Source organism: Cucurbita maxima, unplaced genomic scaffold (assembly GCF_002738345.1).
Source record: "Cucurbita maxima cultivar Rimu unplaced genomic scaffold, Cmax_1.0 Cma_Scf00010, whole genome shotgun sequence".
Lineage (NCBI taxonomy): Eukaryota > Viridiplantae > Streptophyta > Magnoliopsida > Cucurbitales > Cucurbitaceae > Cucurbita > Cucurbita maxima.
The window spans coordinates 2,639,631-2,650,179 of record NW_019272026.1 but is presented as its reverse complement, the minus strand read 5'-3'; the positions used below and the strand labels follow the sequence as shown (position 1 = coordinate 2,650,179).

Here is a 10,549-nt window from a genome sequence, read left to right as displayed (position 1 = left end):
ATGTTTGGGGTAGTGTAAGTGATCAAGGGGTAGTAACTCATATTACGGTTTATTTCTCCAAGCAAAGCTTTTTGCATCGCAATGCCTATAGTATATGCTTGCCTATGTTACTGTCTGTTCTTGATTCAACACACTTCCACTTTAGTGTCCGAGTCGTTACTCTTATTTTCAATCGAACCATAGTAATATTTATTATCTCTTCAATGTTTATTTTTACATGGGGTAGTGTAAGTGATCAAGGGATAGTAACTCATATTACGAGAGGAAAAGTTGTGCAGAGTTCGCGATTTCTATTTCTGCCTGCCATCCTTAACAAAATAAAATAATTGTTCATTGAAAGAGTTAGATAAATGGTTGAAAAGTGGGAGGAAAAAAAGAAGATTAACATTTAAAAAGAAATTAAATTATGGGATAATGAAAGTTGGGTTAAGGTTCCTACTACTACTGACTCATATTTGCCAGAATCGAGCAAATAAAACAGCATATTCCTCCTATTTGGCTACCAACTCAATCACTCACACTAGTGTTAAGTAATAATATGTTCTAAAAGCCTAGGAAGAACGAACCCATGAGGTTAACTGCTGCTCCACGTCCTCCCAGTTGTGAACTTTGGTGACCAAGGCAGGCAGATCTTCATACCCAGTCTTGCACCATGGATATGAATTCTCGTAGTCAAAAAGTAGAACTCGAATCCCCGCTTCGGCGCATTCGATTGCGTATCTTGGGTTATCGTCAATTAGCACGCTTGCTCCCAAAGACCTGTCCCAATTCATCACAAATATTGCACCATAGGGAATGTTGTTCTACCAGGGATGGGAAAATAAATGATAAAAGAGAGTGAAGTATTGTTGACATACTTGCATATTTCTGCCTTTGATCTGGACTCTCCATCCAGAGCAAAGTGGTTTCCGAAGTGAATCTCCTGAAACAGTCCCGGATAGTGCCTATCGATCCACTTAAGCGTGTGCTCTTTGATTGCGTTTTGCCGAGACCTAAACTTAGTTCAAATGAGATCAGTTCATTGTCGATTGAGGAATCAATACTGTATCGAATTGATCCAATGTAGCTATACATACGTTACGACTGAAAGATGACAGAATCTCGATAACTTGAGAAGCATACTCTGTGCACCGGGAATAGGCCAGATTCCAGACTGGAAATATGGTGTCTTGAAGAACTCGTGAACTCGAATATTAGCTGTAAAGCAGGAAACAAGTGTCAGAACCAATCAACCAACCAAGTTAAGAAACATATTTCCATGGACAGAAGTATCTCATGAACAGATTCAAGAGCGTAAAGAAAAAGTCAATCCAGAGTTCTCCATGCGTAAAACTCACATCGAATTCCATTAAAGACTCAAAGTTCTCTCAAAGAAGTGCAAATCTACAAAGGAAGTACAAACTGGGAAATATTAAAAGAAGAAGTGCCATACGATTATGTCTGAAACTTTCTAGATCACAAGATTAACTAACAGACTAAAATTGTTGGAGTCAACTTCTGAAATACCAATTCCAGAAATTTTCAAGGGGCTTATCACCATTCTACAGTTACAGGCTTTCTATCACCCAACAGTCTTATACTCCCCAGAGCAAATAAAACACGTTTCCACGAACCTTCGAAAGCGTACGATTAACTAGTTTCAGGTTCCTTTCAACAGTTTCCACAAATTGCAATTGTAAAGAAGTTTTAAGACTGTTACACAGAAATCTCTCAAACCAGTAAACTGAACTGTCTTCTAAAAGCACAAGGTGCGAAGGCCAAATCCAATATCAAAGATTAGACAAAAAAGTGTTAAAGCAAAGAATGAGTTCCAAAAATACCTTCTTAAAGCCATTGGTATATAAATACCTTTTCAATTCTAAAATTTAAACCTTTATATCAAAGCCAATTATGTAACCCAAAAGAGGATCACACTTTGAACATATAAATAACTTGAAACTTTTGTATCACGTATGCTCTAACACGAAGGTAAAATTAGGGGGTTTCCCAATCAGCATAGAATAGTCAAAGTGTGCGCAAGTCGGCTCGAATACTCACAAATATTAAAGGACATGATGCTGGAAGGTCCATCTATTCAACTAAGAAAAGGAAATGAAACCAACCAATTGATGCTTATGCTGCCTAATACATAACATGGTGTCAGTGAACCTACAATTTCAGACTCATTCAACATGGAAAGCTTGGAAATAGTCCAGAATATTTTTAAAGAGATTAAATAAATCAAGATCTCAGAACCACATGCAACAATCAATCAGTCAAATGTATGATTCCAATCAGGAAAAACAATAAGCAATATATAATTAATAAAGCCATCTTGATACAGACGACAAGTCACTAAAAGTCAATCCCAGAAAGCTGTACCTTCATCACGAGAGCAATTCCATATCTGAAACAGAAACGAAAGTCTTAATCAGGCATTCCCAGGACAACTTCAGGACTATTATACTAACAATCAAAAGGAAACCCCAGCAAATAAGACAGAAAATAATCATACCCTGAAGAATTCATAGACGTGATACTCCGAAACCGAATGATTAGAAGAATATTGATCAGCAACGAACTTGTTAAGAGCTGAGACAAAGTTTCCCAAAACTACACAACAACAAAAAGAAACAAGTATTCGATCAGTACTACGAGAATAATCATGTGCAACAATCGATTAGCATCCCCAAATTTTCAGCTCAAATCAAGAACAGGCTAGAATAAGTAGCCATGATCATGCAAAATCATTATCTAATGCAGTGTAGATCAAATTTAATTATGCAAGTCGTCAACAAGTAAATTAATTAATTAATCTAAGTCAACAACTCCATAGATTTAGTCCTTTAGATTATATGAACATACAATATCTCAATTGGGGTTTTCCTGTCACTGTCACATGACACCAAACCCACTAGTAAACAGAGAATTCAGAAGAAGAATAAGAACAAGAACAAGAAAAAGTCCGAGAAACAAAATTAAAATTCAGGGAAAGAGATGAAAGAAAATACAAACCCTCATCGATGTCAACAGCAACAACAAGTTTGTCCCTGGAAGAGAGGTCATGGAACGTTAAAGGATTTCCCCATTGGGTCTCCCCATGAACAGTGGTAGAATATCTGCCATCAATTCCATCTACTAAATCAACCTCGACGTTGTTAAGCACCAGTGGACGACGAACAAGTGTCGGGCCCTTAGCATTGATCCCTAACGAGCTGCTACTGCAATTATCTTTGGGGGATTGACCGCAAGCTTTGAGACCAAATCGAGTGCATCTGTTTCCTCGAAAGCTTCGATCGAACAGCGGTGGCTGAGAAGGACGGATGGATTGCATATGAAGATCAGACGATCGAAGATTCCGCGTCAAGGAATGAGCAGCCATTAATGGAAATCAAGCATAGTACAGTACTCTGTGAAAGGAGCCTCGACGATGTAACATAAATTTCTTCAAAGGGCACTCACATTCCTCCACCGCCACAACAACAATAAACAATTAGTCACGTATTTAAACCCTAAAACAACGGATAAACGCGGCGGAATTAAAAAGATATCGAGAAAAAAAAAACGACAAATCCCTAATGAAACAAAACGACGGAAAGAAATAGTTCGATCACTCAGCCTGGAAATCACGCACACAAATCCAAACACATTTCAATCAAATTTGATAATATAAAGCAAGGAAAAAAGAATATCTCAACTAAACAATGATTCGTGAAAAAATCCATGCAAAAGCCAGAAGCGAACCTGAATCGAGTATCAACCTCGAGAAAGAAAATCAAAACTCCGAACCCTAATGTAAAGGCATAACGAAGATTCCCTCAACTCAAATTGGGAAAAACCGCGCGTCTCGTTCTAATGCTGAAGCAGTCAATTCTTCCCTTATATAAACATCTTCCGTGAACCGAAATGAACAAATTGAAGAAGAAGAAGAAGAATAAAATGAATGGAGTTTGTTGAAATTCAAAATCGAGGCGTCGGTGCAGTCCCCACAACCAAAAAGTTGATGAATTTGTTGTATTTTCCATTCGCAAAGTGAGGGATTTTGATCCTAAGTGCTTTCTTCAACTTTTAGGAATCCCACTTTCATCAAGAAATGGTGTAAAATGGCACAAACATATAATTTTTCCTGCAAATTGCTCAATCTTGGCTCCGGATTTTATTTTATTTTTGTTTCGTGACAAGAAACGCAACCAAAAATGAAAATAGGAGCTTGAACTTCGAAACAAACAAAGAAAATAATTAAACATGGATTTTACCAAAAACAGAAAGGGAATTTTTGTGTGTAGAGAGAAACTTAATGGTATAAAACTCTCTCTCTCAATGTTGCTCTAATTACCATTTGCGTCTAAACTACGTTATCTTTTCCCGATCCCGATCGACAACTTGTGGAGCTCGAGATTTGAACTTTCAATTCATTGGTCGATGATATTTGTTTTACTCGGTTGAACTATGCTTAAGTTAGCAAGAAACAAACGTATTGATGTGCTAGTTCTTACTGTCATGCTTGTTCGAATGTGTGTTGCCTATGGTCGTATACATGTTCAAAACTTAGGTCTTTACTGTTATTGCTATGTAAATACAAGTTTATGACTGTTCGTCAAAGTCATATATACACCCACTAAGGTTAAAATGCTTCAGTATTTTCTATTGAGAAATGTGACTAGTTGTCAATTTTTTCCATTAAAGTCATGATTGTTACTTATTCACTTTTAACTTATAACATTACTTTCTTAAAATTGATTTTCCTCAACATTTTCTAAAACGGCCTCTTTCCCGTTTTTTAAAATATTTTTTTTGAGAAATATGGTTAGAGGTTTGAGCACGCATCGCTCGTGACAACGACGACACAAACTCTAGTTGGCTAACTTACTCGAGGATAAGAGTAAGTGTCATGTAATAGAATTGCAAGTCTGAATTGAGTGCAATTGTGACAAAGTCATGCAATATAATATGAAAATGAATGTAACTTCACAGTAATTGACATAAAGTTCTTTAATGTCGGGAGGTTCAAGTTCTCACCCTCCTCTTTGTACTGAAAAATAAATCACGAAGATTTTACGAGATTTAACAAAATATGAAAAATAAAATAAACTTGAAAACTTTTAAACCTACTTTTGAAAAGAATAAGAGATCAAATATATACCATATAATTTAGCACCAACCATTTACAAATGCTTTTGTTTCCAACTTTATTAGATGGATGAGAGAAAAAGTAGTGAGGGGAAGATAAAAGTAGAGGACAAAAATAAATAAATATATATATATATATAACTAACAATTTGACCACGTCGACTTTCATCCTCGATCCTCAACAGTATTCAAACCAGGAGCGACTTTCATCCTCGTATTCAAATTAGGAGTTTTTAAAAGATTTAATGACTCGAAGAACTTGATGAACCTAACTTCAAATCCATTTTTCTTTTTCTATCTAACGAATATAATGAATAAGTTCAATACACAAATAACTTCTTATCAAAGTATTTCGGTAGAAAAATCGAGCATCTTATCAAATGGGCAAATATTTGAAAGAGGGTCACACCAACCAGCATGTTCATATAGAATCAAAAAAAGCACAAAAGGCTGAGGAGCATCCAAATAAACCCAAAATCATATTTCAGTGGTTGACCAAATGGCCAATTCTGTGTCAGATAAAGAGTTAATATCCCGAAGTCATGGGGTCATGGACCAAAATTTTTGCTTTAATTCCTGAGATCTGATCAACTCTGTGCCATACTTTCGACTAGTTTTATGTAACAATTGACGAAACCTATAATACTCGATCATTGTAAGAAAACTCGTAAAATTTTAATATCCTTAGGTCTAAGTCTATAATACTTGGTAGTTGTAAGAAAACTCGTAAAATTTTAATATCCTTGGGTCTAAGCCTATAATACTCGGTAGTTGTAAGAAAACTCAAATTTTTAATATCCTTAGATCGAAGCTGATTCTTCGATAACGTAAACTACCAGAAACTCGAGAGGGTCACCTTTTTAAGTCCTTTGAATTTTTCACTTGCTCCAATGACCACTAACTCACCTCCCACCCCCAACACCCTTTACAAATCACAGACCTACAAATTAAATTTTGTAACTCGATCCTCTACACCAACCGAAGTAAAACTTGAGATACTGCACACTTGACTTCACAGGTTCTAATTCTCAAAGGAAGCATAAAAACAAACTAAGATCTTACTATGTATATATATATATGTAGAGAGAGATAGACAGTAACCTAAATTTACTTCTACCTATTTTGACAGTTTTTCGACTAAGCTCCCGAACTGCCTCTAAATTAAATACCAAAAACTACCCGAGTTAGGAACAGCACTAACTGTGGAGGATATCTAAAAGGATAATCTAATTTAAAGATTTATGTCTATAATTGCTTAAAAGTTATGTTGAAAGAGAGATTCTACAGAGAAAGCCCAATAATCTGCCATTACCAGTATGAGAATCAAAAAGAGGGGAACAAAAGAAAAAAAAAAGTAAAGCACTCTGGTGCAGAGATTATAGAAGTATTTACTAGAAAAATATGGGTTGTCATCTCCCTGGTTATGTGGATAGTTGCTTCCTCCTTGTTCACTGCCCTCCCATCTTCTCTCGTATCTTATATTGCAAAGAAGCTGGAGCACAATCCAATGGCGTTTCTCCTGTGGCAGTGGCAACAATGAATCATTATGCAATATCTCAGCTTTTCTCTTAGGTAATTATCAAATAGTGTACATGTTATTCGGTCCTATCTTGTACTATACACCGAAAAACCATAAAGCGCTAAATAAGAGCCATTCATCTTGCAAGATCCAGTGACCTTTTCTTTTCGTTTCCTTTTTTAAGAAACGTTGACGAGTAGTTAGTTACCTTGAGCATTTTTGTAGTCCAGGCTAGCCCCGCTTTCAATGAGGGCAAAAACAATATCAGTCTGATTAAAGACCGCCGCCTACATCCAAATGAAAATTGATCGGAATATTATACCTCTAAACCGACATGACTGCTATGTTCTGCTGGGGTGGGGGGGAAGAAAGAGAGATTTTATACCACATGCAGCAAAGACAGTCCTTGTTTGTCATGGTAATTTGCATCTACGCCCTGCCAACATGAAAAGAGTAAATAATTCTATTCCATACTTTGATTTTTATGAAGGAATTTGGTACCTCGCTCAAAAGATTCTTGACAGCAATAGTGTCACCATTCTTGATAGCTTCCCTTAACCCCTGCAAGAAAGTGAAATTCTATAGATGAAGCCGAACTTTAACGCTTTCACAGACACAAAAGGAATATTAAGACGATACAGACTATATACCTCGCCACTTGCTTCATAATTAATCCTCGACTCATCTGCATGATTCCTATATAATAATATAGATTACGACTGCAGATTAAGATCGGACTTATCCTCCAAAATCAATAATGCCAGTGATAAAGAGGGTATATAACCAAGAATGTTAGCAATGAGAAAATATGTCACTTAGACCCAAGTCATACGAACTCGTGAAGGAGTTTGATAAACTTACTTTTCCCATGTACAGGGCCAGAAAGAGAAGACAGACACAAACCAATTAGAATGAAACAGACTGCTAACGTACCGAAGCTTGCTGTTGGAGGTGGATCCTCTATTCCTTAGATTGGAATCAGTCTTCTTTGGTTTTGAATTGTACTGAGTAGAGGTGGAAGCTGTTTTCTTCTGCCACAAGAATTATCAAATTCCATGAGGGGCACAGCTCATAAATGAGTACTAGAAATTACTAATATTAAAACCTGCGAAGGAACTGCTTCGGTTTCCATAGACTGGACTGGAGTCTCACAAATACATAATGGCATTCCACACTTGCAATCTGAAATGCCGAACGCAGGTTGATGCTCCACAGCTGGTTTAGGCTCAGAATTTACATCCCCATCAAGGTTTAGTTTGGAAACTGTGTCTGCGACTTGATCGACTACAGCTAACGATGGTGGTTGACCAACTTCTCTGGATCTGTAATATGGCAGACTCGATAAATTTAGTACGCTAGGTTCAATCTATACATTGAATCATAAATGGACTGACCGGTGCTAAATGCTAGGTTCGATCTCTGCGTAAGATTGAGAGCTCAAAGGATACCTCTGAGACGAGAACAAGAATTTAGGGGGAAACGAGGGAAGACAAGGACTTTCCAAATCTGTATATAATTTTTTATATCTAAATCCAAGAGGAATGAGCTGACGACTGATCTAAGAGCTTTTATGCTTCATCCCACAAGCAATAGCCTTCATATCACACAAATATCCAACTACCTCATCATTGGTGGTTTTGAATTACTTTGAGCCTTTAAAGAGCGTTCAAAAGAATGTTTTAGAATGTAGGTTTCAATTCCACTCATTCATAGAGGATAAAATGATCAGGAGCGAAAAACTTCATCGTCGATGAAATTGGAAACCCACTGCAAATTTTAATGGTGCCTTCACATGAAAGCTAAAAAATAAGAAATAGAATATAGTAAGGTGCAAACTCCATGAACAGCATGCATTGATGTAGGCCCCGTCTTCAACAGAAACAATGACCAGAGATTCTAAGTCCTGAATATCATCCCATAAACAGGTTCGAAAAGTTCAAAATTTCGGGATTCTCGTACAAACCAAAGTCCTTGGTAACAAGAACGCCTGATTCCAGTTGGGATTTTTAAGCTTCTAATCTTCAGTTTTCAAGTTCTATTTATAGGAAAAATAATATAGAACTTGAATCCTCTAACAAGAAATTTCAAGTTCAAGAAGCTACAAGAAACAGTTAAACTTGCATTGAAGAAAATAACGCATAGAATCATTCCATTTCAGTTTGAACTCAGCGCACTTTAATTCTGAGCTTATTATTTATGCAGGATGAAATGAATTATCGAGCAGACGTTAAGAAATACATCCTTTCTTGAATAAATGCTCAAGGAAAAGAAAGTATGACAAAGCGTACGATCAAATTTATACATGACTTACTGAGAGGAGACATTGAAACAGTCACCACAAACTCTAACAGAGGATTGAATACCGAACTGCGGCAAGGCCTGAATTTCCCACAAACAAGAACGTAAATATACCAATCAGATCGCAATAAGTTCCCTATTAAAGCAAGCCATCAACTAGGAAGAGGAACGAATAATACCATTTGAAAAGAAGAATGCTCGCGGCACAACGTCCTTCCACAGCATCGGCAATGATGCTGCAAATAATGATTTGAAAAGAAACACAGAACAATCGTTTAATCTCAGCTCGAAATAGAATCGGAATCAGTCATCTATGCAGTAGCTCAATCTGAACGATCTCATCAAAGTCGATTAAATTATAGGGGAAATAGAATTTGGTACCCTTCGCCGGAAGGTGTTAAAACTGCATTTGCAGACCTCGCAGCGAGCTGCTTCCTGAAAAGGAGGAGGCTCCACCGACATTTTTAGGATCTCCGCCGATCGATCCTCTCAATTGCTCGATTCTCCGATTCTTTTATTGATGGTTTCGATCAATTTTGACGGTGAGCAACCACCGTCATGTCCGCCGGAGTGCAGTGATCGTCCGACCTCAGAACTCAGTCAAATGCTCCGTTTTGCAGAGCTCAGAAAGAAACTGGTAGCGGATCGCCTCTGAATTCCTCGCAACTTTTTACAAATAAATAAATTAGATGTCTTATCCAAATTAACAATTATTCCAAATAAATAATAAAATCATCAAATTTCTTCCTCTTTTTTTTAAGACTAAAATCATCAATTCTTTGAATTTTGATTGTGAAGGTTTTTCTTTTTCTTTATTATTGTAATTGTGAAGGTTTTTCTTTTTTTATATATCTACCATTGACTTGACTTTCGTGTAGCTCAATCTCTTGCTTTATTTGAGAGAGGCTTTTTTTTAATAGGGCTCACGCCCCGACACTCACATCTAGGGGCTTCGACTCTCACATAAAGTTCTTGTTTCGCCAATTCAAAAGTTGGCGAAGGTTTTTTACTAATGAATCGATAGTCAAAGTCATTCCATTCCGGAGACTGTCCTCGATCAAAAGATCGTATTTCTAAATTTTCATAAGGTCTCCTGGAATTCCTTCCAAAGCTTGTTGAATAATTTTTATGGATTCCGTCATCTCACCAAGTCTGACTAAATAACGAGCTAATGAATCTCCTTCTTTTTGCCACTGAACTTCCCAATCAAATTCGTCATAACACTCATAATGATCAACTTTACGAAGATCCCATGGTATTCCGAAAGCTCGCAGCATTGGTCCTAATAACCCCCAATTTATTACCTCTTCTCCAGAAATAATGTCTACTCCCTCAACTCGTTCTAAAAAAATAGGATTTTGTGTAATAAGTTTTTGATATTCAGCAACCGCTGTCAAAAAATAATCGCAGAAATCCAAACATTTATCTATCCATCATTGGTAAATACCCACCCCTTACTTCAGTAAGAATTATGCTAACAGTGGGCTATTAAGGATCACATCCTCCACATATTTTACGTTATAGTATGCAACTGATTCGACTTCCGCTTGGAGGAGATCAAACGGAATACAATTAGACTAATTGAGTCACAAAAAGAAAATGATAAGAGGAAGTGGGAATAGT

At 36.8% G+C, this 10,549-nt stretch overlaps 2 protein-coding genes across 3 annotated transcripts; both read right to left on the bottom strand.

Annotated features, from left to right (window-relative positions):
- Window positions 1-376: 376 nt before the first annotated feature.
- Window positions 377-4,165, bottom strand: LOC111485341. Its single transcript, XM_023132171.1, has 7 exons — window positions 3,724-4,165; window positions 2,995-3,445; window positions 2,495-2,592; window positions 2,362-2,386; window positions 1,077-1,197; window positions 858-992; window positions 377-759 (listed from the first exon to the last, which is right to left on the bottom strand). The coding sequence occupies exons 2-7, from the start codon at window positions 3,359-3,361 to the stop codon at window positions 552-554; spliced, it is 954 nt and encodes a 317-aa protein (XP_022987939.1). The 5' UTR covers window positions 3,362-3,445; window positions 3,724-4,165; the 3' UTR covers window positions 377-551.
- A 2,166-nt stretch (window positions 4,166-6,331) lies between these two features.
- LOC111485580 (myotubularin-related protein 3-like) lies at window positions 6,332-9,679 on the bottom strand. 2 transcript variants are annotated; one of them, XM_023132518.1, is made up of 10 exons: window positions 9,308-9,679; window positions 9,106-9,162; window positions 8,940-9,007; window positions 7,734-7,950; window positions 7,562-7,656; window positions 7,279-7,324; window positions 7,130-7,189; window positions 7,014-7,064; window positions 6,837-6,915; window positions 6,332-6,628 (listed from the first exon to the last, which is right to left on the bottom strand). In XM_023132518.1, exons 1-10 carry the CDS (start codon window positions 9,386-9,388, stop codon window positions 6,558-6,560), a joined length of 825 nt encoding a protein of 274 aa, XP_022988286.1. In that variant the 5' UTR covers window positions 9,389-9,679; the 3' UTR covers window positions 6,332-6,557. The 2 variants fall into 2 exon arrangements, with proteins under 2 accessions (XP_022988286.1, XP_022988285.1); XM_023132517.1 differs by having other exon boundaries at window positions 7,562-7,659; window positions 9,308-9,674.
- Window positions 9,680-10,549: the final 870 nt, after the last annotated feature.